This window comes from Amphichorda felina (assembly GCF_050947745.1).
Source record: "Amphichorda felina strain 45539 chromosome Unknown scaffold_9, whole genome shotgun sequence".
NCBI lineage: Eukaryota > Fungi > Ascomycota > Sordariomycetes > Hypocreales > Bionectriaceae > Amphichorda > Amphichorda felina.
This window is the reverse complement of record NW_028145041.1, coordinates 12250-28897: the sequence shown is the minus strand read 5'-3', so window position 1 is coordinate 28897 and position 16648 is coordinate 12250. Positions and strand designations below refer to the sequence as shown.

Below are 16648 nucleotides of genomic sequence, written 5' to 3'. Positions count from 1 at the left end.
TTTGCAGTCATCCACAGGCGCATCGTAGACACCGAAGCAACACAATACAAAGGTGTAGATGTAGTGGCGCTTAGTGGAAACGGCCAGCGCAAGCATTCTATACCCTATCACGGTGGGTACCTAAAGCATCAACACTGCCTAGCACTTGCAATCTTTTCGTGGCCATGGCTTTCTCGGGGAAGAAACAGACGAAGGCCAGTCCAAACTGCCCAGTGGACATTGCCATTGTTGGCGGGGGCATTGTTGGCCTGATACTCGCCCTAGGGCTTATCCGACGGGGTTTCAAGACCAAGGTTTACGAGCAGGCTCGGGGCTTCCGCGAGATCGGGGCCGGCATCGCCTTCACCTCCAACGCCATCCGTTGTATGAATCTTATTGATCCGTCCATAGTGACGGCCCTCCGCGCCAGTGGATCTATCCCAACGAGCGGCGATCCTGACGACCCCAACGACTACCTTAGGTGGGTCGACGGCTACACTGAGGTGGGCCATGACGAGACGACACACCAGAGATTTCTCTACAAGATAGATGCGGGAGTCCGGGGGTTTGAGGGTTGCCGGCGGGACCAATTCCTCGAAGCACTGGCCCTACAAATACCTACAGAGGGGATTGCATTCCAGAAACGTCTCGTCGACGTTATCCAACCAGTTGATTCTAAAGATCCCGTCACGCTGATGTTTGGGGATGGCACGACTGCTCACGCAGATGCTGGTTAGTTTCCTTGCTCCCCGGCATATCACTGCCTGCCATTGCCATTCGCTAACAATATCTTTTTGTCATCGAAAGTTATTGGGTGCGACGGTGTCAAATCCCATGTCAGGAGAGTCATTCTTGGTAGGGGCAACCAGGCGTCGTATGCTCACTACAGTCACAAGTTTGCGTTTCGCGGCCTCGTGCCTATGGAACAGGCCATCGTGGCGCTAGGGGACTACAAAGCGAAGAACCAGCACATGCACGTCGGTCCAGGAGCACACCTGATACACTACCCAGTGGCAAATCACACGATGGTTAACGTGGCTGCTTTTGCCCACGACGCAGATGACTGGCCGGACGAGACTCAGATGGTGGCTCCCGCAACGCGGCAAGATGTTCAGGACGTGTTCTGCGATTGGGCTCCAAGCCTGCGCAACCTCGTCAGCTTGTTGCCCGAAAAGCTCGACAAATGGGCCCTGTACGATATGTGGGATTTCCCTGCGCCGCATTTTCACAAGGATAAGATGTGTCTCGCCGGAGACGCCGCCCATGCCTCCACGCCGCACCACGGGGCAGGCGCCTGCATGGGTGTCGAAGACGTCCTCTGCCTCGTCGAGTTGATGAAGGCAGTCTCTTCCTGTGTGAAAGGTGAAAAGGCCCCAAAAGGACAAGCTCTCGTGCTGGCTTTCGAAACGTTCAACAATACCAGACGCCCGCGGACTCAGTGGCTCGTAGACAGCAGCAGACGAGTGTGCGATCTCTATCAACAAGGGGAATGGGCTGACCAGCATCATCGGACCAAAGCAGAAGTGTGTTTCGAGGAGATTCGAGATCGGACGCTGAAGATTTGGCATTTTGATTACGAGGCGATGCTTGAAGAGACGGTGAGGAGCTTTGAGGAAAGAATTGCTCACATATCTTAATTTACTCGTGAATTGACCGAATAATACAACTTCGTGCGTAAAAGGCGATAATATCTATAATAAAGTGATGTGATTGTAAATAAAAAGGGGCAGGGAACGGAGAACTCTTCCCGCAGTTGCTCTAGCGTGCTGACTTGCATAGTGATTCAGAGCCAGAATATCTCGCCGTTGCCGGAACTAAATACGGGTCAATGACTACGCACTATCGGGTATTAAAGACAGACCTTCCCATCACAGGTAGCAAGGTAGAATAATCACCCAAGTATCAAACCTAGCACCTGTGGCATGATCTGATCCAGGGTAACTCTCTCATAGCGCATCTGAAACCGCAGCTCGCTGTCTCTACGAAAGCACCACGGCCTTCTACCTTCAAGCAAAATGGTGTCTGCAACAAGAATCATGGGGTCCCCTCCCATACGCTTGGAGGTCGAAACCAGCAACCTACATTTATCTCGTATCCTCGCCCTACACGGTGGTGGCACCAACAAACGCATCTTCAGAGCCCAGTGCCGTGTCTTGGAGGCTTCTTTTAAGGCCCATGGCTTTCGACTCGTTTACGCAGAGGCGCCCTTCCCCTCAGTTCCGGGTCCTGACGTTGTATCTGTCTACTCCGAATGGGGACCCTTCAAGGCCTGGCTGCGCTCGCCCGATGTGATCGTCCCTGAGCGACAAGATATTCACGCCATCGAGGACGCGATATCATCAGCTATGCACGCTGATAACCAGCTCGGTGCAAATGGCGCCTTGGTAGGTGTCATGGGCTTCAGCCAGGGCGGCAGGGTGGCAGCAAGCCTACTTCTCCAGCAACAACAGCGGCGTGTCCTTGGCGGTCTCTCCTTCGGATTTGGACTACTCCTTGCTGCGAGAGGGCCGCTTTTGGATCTGAGTCCGGAATTCAAAATGTGCGAAAATCATACGCGCCTCTCCATCCCCACAGTTCATGTGCATGGGCTGAGCGACCCCGGGTTGGAGTGCCACCGCCAAATGTACGAGTTTTGCTGCGACCTGGAAACAACGCGACTGGTGCTCTGGGATGGGGGCCATCGGTTACCCATCAAGACAACGGATGTGAAAAAAGTGGTCTCGGCAACTATAGACATGGCGAAGTGCGCTGAGAGTTTGAAAGTTTCTCCGTGGTGTCTTTTATCTCACCCACGCGTGATAGGGCAAGATCAGGAAGACGCTTGAAATTTCTACTATCGAAGCGACTCATGTTGATAAAGCTGTAGATCAGCAAGATATTTTCAAGATTTCCTTACTGAATAATTTAATCTTGTGCATAATGGCAACCAAGATATTGCGTCTGCCATATCCAATATGCCAAGCGGCCGACTCGGCCGTCGACGGGGCCGGACATGTCGAGACTCTCGGAGGTTCCCCACTAAGCCGCCCAAAACTCTCCTTTCATTCAATGTGATGCCGTTCATCCTTTGAAGTGAGTGGTATGGTACGGAGTATTAGCATGTATATCTGGCAGGGATCACTTCCCAGGATGAACAATCCGAGAAGGGCTTGATTGGTTAGGGAGATTTCTATATACAGCCTTATTCGGAGTCTTGGACAGGCGCCGGCTGAACCCTGTGTCGGGGCCACTTTACACCGGAGCAGGTCATATGCAGTGTATTTTACCCTCCTCGTCAAATAAATTTCCGGGGTCTTCCCCACTGATCTGCCCATTCTTTCAGGGGATTGCCTGCGAGCCGACGAACCAATACAAATTGTTGAACCCGTGCCGTTTCTCAGGCAGGCCGTCTCTGTGGTAATATTCCAATGGCGGGTGCGGTCAGTTAATGTCAGCTATAAAAAAAACCCGCTCGCGTACTTACATCGGGGGCCTGATAAGAGCGTGAAAAGGCAAATATTGTGGGCCGACAGAGTAACCTCCCTCTGTTGTGCCTTATGTACTAGAACTGCGGATCTAGCTATCCACTGGCATTCTTGCAAAAATGATACCATCATTTCAAAGCCTGCTTATTGGGCTGCTAATTTCAGTGTCTTGTTTCTCTCCCATTCATGCCGGCGCCATTCGTTCCGTCGTCCATAGCAGCGTCGACTATCCTCCCGAGTACATGCTCCGTGTGACAGAAGAAGAAATATCAATAGCATGCCGGTCTCGCCTAAGTGCTCTCGTTAATGGTACGTATATTTCCAATATTGCTGGCGATGAATCGCACTGTTAATTGCGCGTTGAAGGTACATCGCCAGGGCCGACGATTTATATGCGTGAGAACCACACCACCTGGGTCAGAGTGTACAATGATATCCCCAACCAGAATCTGACCATGGTACTTTTTTTTTGCTTCCATCAACTAGGTAGACTTATTATCTGACGTTTCCCACCCAGCATTGGCATGGGCTATCGCAGTCGTCCGCGCCCTTCTCAGACGGCACTCCCTTGGCTAGCCAATGGCCCATTAAAGTCAGTTCGCTGTTAGCTCCGCCACGCCATCCCATTGCTAACAACAACTAGCCCGGCAACTTCTTCGACTACGAGGTTAGACCGCAGATTGGCGAGGCTGGGACCTACTTTTACCACTCCCATGTGGGCCTGCAGGGAGTGACTGCGACCGGGCCACTCCTCGTGGCATCGCACAACCTACAACCTGCATACCACTATGACGACGAGCGGACCCTGTTTATTACAGAGATGTGGAACAAAACAGACCTTGTCGCTCAGCAGGGCATGGAACAAGGCTTAGAGAACTTCACCTGGTGAGTTGGGTACTCCATGTGGTTGCTTTGGCCTTGGTGCATAGGTTGACAGACCGCTCACCGTTCCCAAGGGTCGGCGAGGCTGAAGCGCTGCTTGTCAACGGAAATAGCTATCCAAGCCTGGGATCATCTCAAGCTGACGCACACCCATCTTACTCCAAGCGATCTGCTATTGTGGAGGAGAGCTGCAGGCCTGAAGTCATTACGGTCCAGCCCAGCACTTCGTATAGAATGCGCGCCATCGGCGGTGTCGGTCTTACCTTGATCTCGTTAGGCATTGAGGACCACAACAATCTCTCCATCATCTCGGTTGATGGAAAGTACACAATGCCCTTCGAAACAGACCACATTCAAGTGGCTAGCGGCCAGCGTTTTGATTTTATTCTACAGACAAAGAACGAGTCTGAGCTCCAAGAACTTGGCATGAAACAATTCTGGATCCAACTGGAGTCGCGCTACCGACCTACCAATATCACTTCGTGGGCGTTACTCTCCTACAACATCTCCAACTCAGCACCTGTCGCCGTACCTGAGAAGCCGCCAGCAAACAAGGTGCTCTCGCTCACGTACAACGTCCAACAGTGGCTCGAGTACTCGCTCAAGCCCATGAAGCCGAATGGTTTCCCTACGGTCGACCAGGTCACCCGTACCGTCTACCTCCGAGCGGCAGAACTTCTTTCTTCTCACGTTTTCTGGAGTATCAACAACCACACCTGGACCGACGAGAATGAGCATTACAACCACACAGACGTCTCAAACATAACCAGCGATACTCATACCCCTTACCTTGTCGACATTTATAACCGCGGAGAAGCCGCTATTCCTAACTACGACTTAGCCGTCGGCAAGTACAACGGCTGGGACCCAGAGCTCAACGTCTATGCTGCCAAGTTGGGAGAGATCATTGATATTGTCATCGTCAACCAGCCCAGCGGCGTTGTTGGTGGCTACGACACCCATCCTTTTCATATCCACGGCGGCCACGTCTATGATCTGGGCAGCGGCCCCGGCACGTACAATGCGACCTCCAATGAGCAGCGTTTGAAGGGATACACACCTGTATTGCGCGACACTACCATGCTGTACAAGTATTCCACCACAGATCTGGTGGGCACAGGATTAAACTACACCGACCAAGGCTGGCGCGCGTGGAGGCTTAACGTCACAGAACCAGGGTATGTCTTGTCTCTCATACGCTTTTTATCTTGTACTTGAGCTAACTGGTCGAGTGTCTGGATGCTGCATTGTCATACCCTGCCTCATATGGTCATGGGAATGCAGTCTGTCTGGGTAATGGGCAATGCCACTGAAATTACTCAAGGGACTAGCCGTGATCTTATGAACGGCTACCTGACCAATGGAGGCGATGCGTATGGTAATGACACATACGATCCTCTCGTAGTGCACCATTATGCTGAAGACTAAGTCCTGTCGTGGCGATGGGACACTATTTCTCGCGTAAATGTTGAAGCATGATCCTCGAAGGGGTGTTAGGAAACTGGAGGGGGGCTGTCAAACCTACTCTTCTCTCCATACTTCTTTTTATTTCACATTATATTCCCCACCAACAACCAGCACAGGATAAGATTTAAGCTCTATATGCACTCCAAAACTTTCCTTATAGCGCACCGACCCACCAGCGAAGTCTGTCGCGCGGCTCTATCCTCGATGATTTACCATGGAAGTAGCCGAATAGTAGAGAGGAAAGATCTACTGAGCTGCAATAGACTAGAGGCCGCGGTAATTAAGACACTAGAAATATCATTTGAATCTGTCGACGCCTATTAGGTGTGCGGTGTGCGTGGATATGTGTAGCAGGCCCCGTGGAGGAAGTTGAATTCGAGGATCACTCATATTAAAATATCAACTCGTCCTGTTGCTGCTGTTTTCATGCTAACTTTGACGACCTATAATGATTGACTACTAAGGTCCCGAATTACCCTGTCCAGAATCGTCGAGAAATCTACTTGCGTCCAACTTTATGCGAAAGCCACTGCAAACCCTCACGTACCTTCGCGAAATCAGCGTCATATCTTTCCATGCTAGCATCAAAATCATGCGGCTTGTCTGGCACCAAAAATAGGGCCGTATCAACTCCATGCGCCCTGAGAGATGCATGTGCCGTCTCCGATATTCTGTGTGGACACACCACGTCTGCAGTACCATGTATAAATACAGTTGGCGGAAACCCCGGCCCAAAGAGGTTCGCGGGGTCGATTCTCGCATAGTCGTCATCCTTGACAACCTCCTTGATCCACCATCCTTCTTTAATGGAAGTCAGCAGCCAGGCATTTCGCGGCTTGGTCAAGTCAGGTCCCGTGGGGCCACGAGTCGAAGGAGCAGCAACTACAATTCCCTCATTGTATACCTGGTCATACAGGTCTTTGCTGAGTACCGGGAGTCCTGCGAGCGCCTTCTTGGGCTGGCTCCACACGGGGTCGGACCAGTAGAGTTCGCCGTAGAACGTCAAGCATGCAATGGGTTTGTACTTTTCTGCTGCCTAAATGGGACAAGGTTGTTGGTTAATAATGCTCTCGTGGTTATCTCCCCAGAGATCGAAACATGACTCACCAGAAGCAGCGCCAGAGTACCCCCGGCTGAAAACCCTATGGTTGTGATCCGCTCTGCATCGACGGCCAAGGTGCTGTTGTTGGCTAGTATCGACGGGAGGGTGTTGTGTACCCATTCCAAACAAGATTTGGCGTCTGTCACTGGTCCCTCCCAAACGGAAACAGAAGGGCAGAGACGATAGTTAGGGACCACGGCAATCATACCCAGTTCCACGACTAGACACTCAATCACGCCTTTCGAGACGAGTTCCTTGTTACCGACGACGAACCCACCCGGATGGAACAAGATGGCTGGGATGATTATTAACTATTCTGGCTTTAGAAAAGCTGGCCGTTCGACTTGGCACTAACCGACTGGCTTGGGCGATTTTAAATCATCCGATAACGGATAATACACGTCGGCCATGACGGGAGGCGCGTCCGCTGGAGTTGCGTAAATATACTCTTTCTTGTCCATTTTGCTTGGTCTTATCTAGTCGATTGTCTATCCTGCAAGACATTAGTCCTAGAAATACGTCCGAAAGGAAGATGCAAAAATGTATTAATTTTTATTACTGAACCCGAAGAATTGGTGATTCCGTGTGGATACGGAGTAACTCCCATTTATTACGAATATACTCGTAAAGGAGGGAATGGTAATTTAGTGCCGTAAAGGGAATAACGATTCATAATAAAAACCACTTTCTTCCTTTGTGGCTTGGATTTTCTCTCCCGGGCCAACCATGTTCCAGGGTGAAGGGAGGTTTGGTTTAGGGTCGGTGAACATTTCCCCGAGCTTCAAGCTCGGGTAATCTCTTTCAAAGCGTCCTGCTTAATGTTGTACGCATCCAGCAGAGCCAACCCGACCTGCATGCAGTCCGATTAGAGTTCTCGGTTGCTCGTTTGTCCCCAGCGAGGGTGGCTACTATGTATCTGCCATATAGCTGTTATTATATCTATACAGCAAAAGAATAAATAAATTCACCATGACGCGCATATCATTAATCAACACAACGTGAGAGACCAAGATTCAAGCCACTTTACTCTATAACCGATATTTGCAAGACCACAACCTTCTCAAGACCAGGACAATGGCTACCGAAAATTCTCTACATTGGCGTACGGGAGAAGCTGTGGTCAACAATGGAGTTGACCAGTCCAGAGACATCCTAGGCATGCTACCTGGCAAGCTGCCCCAGGGTAGCCTCCCTGCCGATGTTAAACCCGCTGATATTGCTAGTCAGCTCGTCGCTAGCCTGCCTACATTGACGGCGTCGCAGCTGAAAGACGATGCCATTTGGCGTGACACCTTTGCGCTCAGCGGCACGATGCGCACTTTCTACACCAGCACAACGATTTTACAAGCATGGCATGAGCTTATCCGTGACCGCGGTGCCAAGGGGTTTGAATCATTTGCACCCGCTGTGCAGCAGATTAAACTCGACGAGCATAGTCAGTGGATCGAGGGTCGCTTCTTTTTTACTGTGGAGAAACCGGTCAAGACCAAGTGCTCTGGCTTCCTTTCAATCTGTCCTACGCCGGAGGGTGGGTGGAAAATCTGGGTCATCAAGACCGTCTTGGAACAAATTGAGGGCCAGGGCGACGTCGATAAGATGGAGCCCGCTGAGGTGCCCCACGGCACAGCTCTGGCGCAGATGAACGGCTCTGTAGATGGGCTGCCTTATTTCGACACGGTCATTGTTGGAGGCGGGATGTGCGGCCTTGCAATGGGTGGCCGTCTCAAGACCCTGGGGGTTTCTTACGTTTGTCTCGAGCGCGAGCAGAGCCTGGAGGACCCCTGGGCGAAACGGTACAAGTCTGCCAGACGTAGGTACTCCTTTTTATTCTAGGAGAGCTGAAGAACTGACAACAGCAGTCCATACCGTGAGAAATTATGGTAAGTTGAGCCGTTGTCGGTAACATGCATCTATTGTGACTCCTAACGGGAGTCAACAGCACACATGCCATTCGGTCGCACATTTGGCCCCCAGTTTCAGGAGTTTTTGACCAAAGATGAAGTCGCCAAAGGCCATGCTGACTGGGCTAAACGTTATGGAATTGTTAGTACCTCCCCTTGGATGGAAAAACAACCGCACCGGCTGACGTTGCATAGAACGTGTGGCTCTCCACCACCCTCGACACTGGCAAGTACGACGCATCTAGCCGCCAGTGGACCCTGGATATCACTAGGAACGGCCAACCTAGCCAGCTTCGAGGTAGACATTTGATCTTTGCTACCGGCGCCGGCTGTCAGACCCCTGTGGTTCCGCCCTGGGCCGGTCGCGAAAAGTTCGGTGGCAAGGTTGTTCACTCAGTCGACTACCAAGATGCAGATTCATGGAAGGGCCTGCGAGGAGTCGTCATTGGCTCTGGGAACACAGGGCACGATGTCGCCAGTGACATGGTGGCGGCAGGCCTGTCTTCTGTGACCATGGTTCAACGGTCTCCAACGTGTGAGTTTCGTATCATTCAAAGGCTGGAATGGTGTTGGATTAACTAGTAACACATATTGCAGTCGTGCTCCCCGTCGAAAACATGATGCAGCGCTACAGAGGCAGGTTCTTCCCGCCGGATATTCCCCAAAGACTTCCTCCAATCTGACATGAGACCACAGGTGTTTATAACGACGTGATTCCCACCGAGATCAGTGATCGCATCTGGTTCTCTGCACCCATGGCCGTCGCGCGCCTCGTCTCAGGCAAAAACTTCCACCGCATGGCTGCCGAGACGCCAGAGCGCTGGGAATCACTGGCCAAGGTCGGCTTCAAGGCAGACCCTTATGGCGACATCCAGCGCGCCATCAACGTTAAGCTTGGCGGGTTTTATATTGATGTTGGCGCCGGGAAGCTGATCTCAGACGGCCAGATCAAGATGAAGTCTGACGCCGTACCGGTCTCCTATAGCGATACGGGGTTAGAATTCAGCGACGGCTCTAACATGCCCGCAGATATCATCGTGCTTGCAACGGGCTTCTTGGGGAACCTCAAGGAACACGTTGCCCGGATTCTAGGCGCCGACGTGGCGGAGCTTGCCGGCGACTGCTTCGGTGTGGACGAGGAGGGCGAGCTGCACGGTGTGTTCAAGCCGACAGGTCGTAAGTCTCTTCTACATGCCATAGTGCTTGAACCGCAACTAATCACACCTCCGTTACAGATCCAGGACTTTGGTATATTGGTGGCGGCATGGGTCATTCAAGGTACTATTCGCGCTTCCTCGCGTTACAGATCAAGGCCGATATCATGGGCACACCATTTCCCGTGTACGCTAAACACAAGCACACATTGTGAGGTACCTAGAGTTTATTTGGGAGGAGAAATGGAAACTATTTGCCTCCTATAAATTGATTCATATATATTGAAAAGTCCTGTTCGTCCTATAGTCTCTTCGTATATATTGTTTCTTAATATCTTTATTTATTCTTTTGGTTATTACGAGGCCTATCTCACTCTACCTGCCACGTTTATTTTTTCGATTTTGTTTTCCTGGTTTTTTTTAATCCTTTTTTTCTGTTATATAGTAGGTATTACCCCCATCCCCTCCCCTAAACTTTCAAACATCTCCCGCTGTCATGGGCTTATATGATCTTCTTTAAACTGACCCCACCTGTGACGACTCGTGCGACGGTAATCATCACAGCACCTCCAAGCATAAGCATTCCCGCAAATAGCTGGAGTTTCCAGAACGGGTCAACCGAGGTATCCGGCACTAAAGCACCAGCGATAGGGTTACCGACGAGCGAAGCAATGGCGATGAAAGCAAAGCAGGTGCCTTGACGCGCACCTAGCTGGGGGAGCGGCGAAATCTGGGCGAGGATGGCGGGGGCAAGCGAGATGAAGGCGCCAGAGCCGAAGCCATATAGAACACAGAATGCTATGATGGCGCCGTCGTCTTTGCCAGGGATCCAGAGTGCGAGAACGACAATGGCCGAGAAGAGCGTCACAATAACTATTAGACGAGGCGCATGTTAGCAAATGGATCTTTTTCTTTGGGTGTGGTGACCACAGAGGCACAAACTCATTATGTTGAAGCGGCCAAGTCGGTCAGCAAGCCAGCCTGGTGCAATTCGCCCGAGTGATCTGTAGACAAGGATATATATCAGCCACATTCGCGGCCCCAGACAAGGCGGGAGGGAAGGGGAAATAAGAAGCCATACCCGCCAGCATTCAAGATGGGGACCAGGTAGGAGGCAAGACCTGGTGACATGCCGTATCGCTTGGCTTCTAGGATAATAAAATTATAGGGCACAAAGAAGCCCAGGTAGAATAGGAAATAGCCAAATGTAAATGTGGAAAAGGGAGCCTCGCGTAAGGGTCGCCAGTAATCGTCGAGATTAAGTGGCTTAGGTGAGTGGTGCAGCCGCGATCGGACGGTAAAGTTGGCGAAAATACAACATGCGAGGATGAGGAAGGCGCAGGTGCGCATTGTCCAGGGAAATCCAATACTCGAATTCAGGTGGTCGACCATGATGGGGAAGACAATACCACCCAAGCTCGAGCCGGCCACAGTGATACCCAGTGCCAGTGCGCGGTGGCGGACGAACCAGGTAGACACTGCCGTCAGGCCTGTGAAGAAGAGAATAGATGCTCCCGTGGCGCTGCAGATGCTCTGGGCCAGTATGAACTGGTAGTACTGCGTGCACAGTGAGACCATCATCAGGCCAAAAACGTGCAAGACCGTCCCGGTGATAAGGAGCCAGCGCGGCCCATAGTTATCAAAGATCTTGCCGACAACAGGGCCCTTTTAATCATCCGTTAGCTTGCCGATAGAACACAGGCCACGGCTGACCTACCCAGATGAACATGATACAGGTCTCTACTGAGGATATCCAGGCAACAATACTGGGCGAGTACCGGCTCAGCTGATGGGTCTGGTAATAGTTCTGGAACACGCCGATACCTCGAATCCGACCATCAGTCAGCTTTACTGTTAAAATTGACAGATGGATCATCGACACTAACATGTAATCCATCCAAAGCTGACAAACAAGAGACTGAAGCCCCCGGCCACGGCCACCCATGCTGCGGCTCCCTGGTCGGGTGGTGGCAGCGTGGGCAGGGGCGTGGGCGTGAGAGCTATCGCCTTCTTCTTCTCAACATCGGTTGGGTTGGAGTCGTGGTCTGCCGATTGAATCAAGCTGCCACCATTCGCCAGTCGTGTGTCGCTCGAGTTGTTGCTCGCGCCGCGCCCGGGGGAGTCAGACGCACTGACTGCACTCGCCATGGTCATGTCCAGTCGTCGGCTCCCTTCTCACAACTAACGATATTACGGCTATGAGAAGGCAATGAAAATAATCCTCGGCGCCTGAAATAGATTTGTAGCCATAGTACAATTTGAAAGCCGTTAAACGGACAGGTCAAGCGGTTAGGCGCCGGAGTATGGAAGTGAATGTAATAACATAGAACACGTGAGCACCAAACCTCCTAGGTGTGCTCGCACAAAGTTTGTTGGCCAATGTGAAACAAGTTGGAATTCCCGGATCGCACTGCGTCCCGCTGCTCGTACGCGATACTAGGTTGACAGGCTGGGGCTCATGGCTGGTGGACAAAGTTTCCCGGACCCACCGTTGAGGTCTCATCTTTGGTCCGAGAGTGAGACTTCACGGCCTAACTGCTGTCCGCATGCATGCGACCTACGGGTATCGCCTGGTCCCCGTCCCTCCCAGCGAGTTAATTCAACATTACACTGGCGGTCTCAAGGTGGTCCAGGCCACGTAGACAATGCTCAATATCACATCACGTCATACATTTATGAAATGCGTGTGCGGTTGCCATGGCCCAGCAGCCCCTTTATTGATCTACCCTATGCCGATCATGGTGGATGTTCAACTGTCAACAGCAGCTAACCTGAGGCCTAGCCTAACGCTGGGATAAATCAGTGCACACCAATTTAAGTGTCCGCGCCTTCATCGACTTGATCGCAGCCCGCATCCTGACAGCGTAGTCTGTTTCTAATGCGGCCCTGGTTGTTGAGCCACCCAGGCCCTCGAAATTCTCAAATTCGTGCACGACAACAATCGAGCCGGGGTGCGGGTCGGGCGTGACGCCATACACAACGCTGGTGTTAAGGTATCGATACATGGTGGCGCGGCGGTAGCCCTTGTGCTTGGCTGTCATGGGGATGTGCTCCTCACGGTAGTATCTTAGTGTTGTCAGTGCTATGGTTACTCAGACGAGAGCGTTTACGACAAGACAGGAAAGAGGAACGCACTGGCGAAAAGCGTCAACATCCTCAACACCAATTTCGGTCTGCAAGACAAAAGGTGCGGGTTTTGCTGTAGTAGGCGTGTTATTAGTCATTGTGTCGTTTGAACCAGGTCACGGGAGCGACGCACCTGGCTTGCCAATGCCCTTGGGGTCAAACACCTCCAGCAGCTCGTAATGGCGGCACTCGAGGTCGGATACGTCTGGAGTGCTGGCTCCTGGAGGGAACAGCGTGCTCCCGTTGTGAACATGTTTGAAACCTTCCGACTCAAAGGGGCGTTGGTGCTCGGTCTCAAAGAGGACCAAGTGCGTATGCGTGTCGGGAGGGTCTCTTCCCATCGGATTGGGCACGAGGGTGTACATGGAACCATTCGTCGCCACCTTGTTCTTGATCAATTCGTCCAGGTGGTCGTCATGGTAGAACTGTTCCCAGGACGACGCGGGAATGCTATGAGGCCTTGAGAGTACATAGAGCAAAAATGGAGAAGTCATAGTTGTGGTCTGTGTGGTCCAAATCAGTCTGAAGCGCGGTCAACCATGCCGTACATGTAGAGAGCACAGGTTCGACTTGTTGGAAAGGTCCCAGTTTGAACTCGGGGCTAAATGCCTTTAGCTGGGGGAGCGACGCATGGAAAGTCCGGCCGACCATTCTGCGGGACTTGAGCACAATATGCTGTGCTACTCGGAACCGAGTATAAATCTACATAAATATTGCTGGAGTGGTAGGGCCATTCATGGCCCATACATGATGTATTGCATACGTTGGGGTTGGTCCTGACATGACCGGGCCCGATAAGGCGTCTCGGAAAACTTATATCCGACCCTGTACGCGATTTTGACCAATGTGGGAAGAACGATCTGCGCAATCCACTTCCTCAGGACAATCTCTATCCGGCTTGAGAGTCATTATCCCCAAGACAAAACCAGAGGTTACAGGCGATCAGCCCTACTCGTCCGTGCGATACGCAACGATCTAGAATAGCATACGCACCATGTCGGAGCCGATGACGATCGAGTTCCCTCCACCATCAGGTATTTTCCTCTCAAAACTCAATAGAGAAATTGATACAAATGAGATGAAGTCCAAAGCTTTGCCGGCGCGATTCACCATGACACGTATCCGAGCATCGCATCGCAAAATGCTGATATGACTGGCAAGTCGGTCTTGGTTACCGGTGCATCCAGCGGCTGCGGGAGAGCCATGGCAACGTCCTTTGCCAGAGCTGGCGCGTCTCAGATTGCCATCTTATCCCGGCGGGACATGAAAGAGCTTAGTGAACAGCTACAGCAAGTGGCCACTGGTGCCGGACGCCCAAAGCCGCGTGTGCTGATGCTCCGCGCCGACCAGACCGACCAGGCCCAGGTTGAAGCCGCATCCAAGCAGGTCGAGATGGAGTTTGCAAGCCTGGACATCCTGGTTAATAACGCGGGATACATGGAGGAATGGAAGCCTATCGCCCAATCGAATCCTGCAGACTGGTGGAAGTCGTGGGAGGTCAATGTCAAGGGGCCCTACCTGATGTGCCGCTCCTTTATCCCGCTACTCCTCCGGGGCACCACAAAGACTATCGTGCAGGTCACCAGTATGGGTGCGCTGTCCACCGGTGTTGGAGCGAGTGCTTACCAGGGCACAAAGTCGGCCGTCGTTCGCATGAGCAACCATATCCGTATCGAGTACGGCAGCCAGGGCCTGCTGGTGCACAACATCCACCCCGGCTCTGTTAGAACGGACTTGTCGCTGACTATGCCGTCGCAAGTCCACGCCCTTCTCATTGACACCCCCGAGATGTGTGGTGACGTGGTCGTGTGGCTCACCAGAGAGAGGCGCGAGTGGTTGCAGGATCGCTTTGTGAGTTCGCAATGGGACATGGAAGGCTTGGAAGCGCGCAGGAATGAAATTGTTTCCCAAGACCTGCTCAGGCTCCATATACGGGTATGATTTATTAAACATATCCTGAATATAAGCATAGAGGTAGAGGAAACTAGGATAGATAGTACATCTTAAAGCTACGGCAGCTTCTTTACTTACAGGAGTATACCTCACAACAATCATAACAATAATCTGGCGCTCTATCTAAGTGGTTCATAAAAGGAAAAGCCGTGGATTGATAGCAATCAATTGGAGGCCCATGTTCGGAAGGCTATTTCCCACTCAACAGCATCTTGCTAATATGACCGGATATGGAATGAGTCTCTGGGGAATCTCTGCTCCGGCTACATGTTGAATTGCTCCGGCAAGCTGGACCAGGGCTCACTTGGTCCGGCGAGGCACTATGTGAGCACGCTTCGGAAGACTTTATGCTATGTAGATTCCTGCAGTTATCCGAAGCTGCTCATCCCTTTTACGCCACTAGTTTGGACGTGTTTATAAACAAGTCGATTGTATACTATATATCACACCAATAATTTCTATATTTCTTGCCCAGCCATCAAGCACACATTTGCGAAGTATCTCTATCTCGATAACAGCCTCTACGAAAACGAAACAACGACACAGTTAAAATGGGCTCTGTCGAAGCTATCCCTACTGTTGACATTGGTACATGGCTGTCGCCTTCGGCGTCCCAAGCGCAAAAGGATCAAGTCGTATACGCCATGCGCGATGCATGCCACACATATGGCTTCTTTTACCTTGCCAACCATGGTATCTCGGTGGAAGACCAGGCTAAGATGCTCAACTGTGCGCGTTCCTTCTTCGAGCTACCGATTGAGGAGCGCATGGAACTGTGGATTGGCAATTCGATGGGCAAGTCCAACCGAGGCTACGAGCCTTGTGGCCTTCAGACACACGACAACGTCCTGCGCCCCGACACTAAAGAGGCCTTTGTCATAGGGGCAGAGATCCCGGCCGACGACCCAGACGCTGGCAAGTTTTCCATGGGTCCTAACCTATGGCCCAAGTCACTTCCAGACGACCAATTTCGCTTGCCCATCATGGACTACCGAGAGAAGATGGTCGAGCTGGTCAAAGTCATCCTTCGCATCCTCGGCTGTGGCCTGCCGGCGTCGTGGAAGCAGCCCCCCAATGTCTTTGATGACTTCACTGTCAAGCCGTCCCTACCTATGCGTCTGCTCCATTACCCACCCAAGATTGGAAATGATACGGAGCAGTACGGCGGTAAGTGTGTTAAAATACCTGCGAACGAGGTAGCAGAACTGACTCCGATTCGCATAGTCGGTGACCACACAGATTTTGGAGGTGTGACCGTGCTCCTGCAAGAACCCGATCGCGAAGGCCTCGAGGTTTGGTACCCACCTACTGAGACGTGGATTCCGGTTCCCGTAAAGGAGAACACGTTTGTCATCAACATGGGCGACGTGATGCAGAAGTGGACAAATGGCTACTACCGTAGCGCGCGACACCGGGTTATCACCTATAGCGAAAAGAGGCGCTATAGCGTGCCCTTCTTCTTTAATGGTAATATGAAGCTTAAGATCACGGCGCTGGATGGGTCCGGCGGGGAGGATATCGTAGGTCATCATATTCAGCGCCGATTTGTTAAGACGCTCTCTGAAGATGATAAAACTATCTTCTCTTAACTAAGAGTGATCTTTCGTTATTATATACATC

General features: G+C 51.7%; 5 protein-coding genes across 5 annotated transcripts; 4 read left to right on the top strand and 1 right to left on the bottom strand.

The window, feature by feature from the left end:
• Positions 1–164: 164 nt before the first annotated feature.
• On the top strand, positions 165–1616 carry ACO1O0_008539 (FAD-dependent oxidoreductase; the record flags this gene model as incomplete). The annotated part of the gene is made up of 2 exons (XM_083197903.1): positions 165–711; positions 787–1616. The coding sequence occupies 2 exons, from the start codon at positions 165–167 to the stop codon at positions 1614–1616; spliced, it is 1377 nt and encodes a 458-aa protein (XP_083045638.1).
• A 2282-nt stretch (positions 1617–3898) lies between these two features.
• On the top strand, positions 3899–5753 carry ACO1O0_008538 (uncharacterized protein; the record flags this gene model as incomplete). Its single annotated transcript, XM_083197902.1, has 4 exons — positions 3899–3901; positions 4087–4328; positions 4400–5503; positions 5657–5753. The coding sequence occupies 4 exons, from the start codon at positions 3899–3901 to the stop codon at positions 5751–5753; spliced, it is 1446 nt and encodes a 481-aa protein (XP_083045637.1).
• Positions 5754–7968: 2215 nt separating this feature from the next.
• ACO1O0_008537 (uncharacterized protein) lies at positions 7969–10164 on the top strand (the record flags this gene model as incomplete). Its single annotated transcript, XM_083197901.1, has 5 exons — positions 7969–8704; positions 8751–8761; positions 8991–9330; positions 9492–9971; positions 10031–10164. The coding sequence occupies 5 exons, from the start codon at positions 7969–7971 to the stop codon at positions 10162–10164; spliced, it is 1701 nt and encodes a 566-aa protein (XP_083045636.1).
• Positions 10165–10451: 287 nt separating this feature from the next.
• ACO1O0_008536 (MCT family MFS transporter) lies at positions 10452–13569 on the bottom strand (the record flags this gene model as incomplete). The annotated part of the gene is made up of 8 exons (XM_083197900.1): positions 10452–10822; positions 10892–10953; positions 11031–11614; positions 11667–11773; positions 11836–12084; positions 12380–12398; positions 12760–13031; positions 13209–13569. The coding sequence occupies 8 exons, from the start codon at positions 13567–13569 to the stop codon at positions 10452–10454; spliced, it is 2025 nt and encodes a 674-aa protein (XP_083045635.1).
• Positions 13570–14069: 500 nt separating this feature from the next.
• Positions 14070–16617, top strand: ACO1O0_008535 (putative secondary metabolism biosynthetic enzyme; the record flags this gene model as incomplete). Its single annotated transcript, XM_083197899.1, has 4 exons — positions 14070–14109; positions 14160–14926; positions 15547–16195; positions 16253–16617. 4 exons carry the CDS (start codon positions 14070–14072, stop codon positions 16615–16617), a joined length of 1821 nt encoding a protein of 606 aa, XP_083045634.1.
• Positions 16618–16648: the final 31 nt, after the last annotated feature.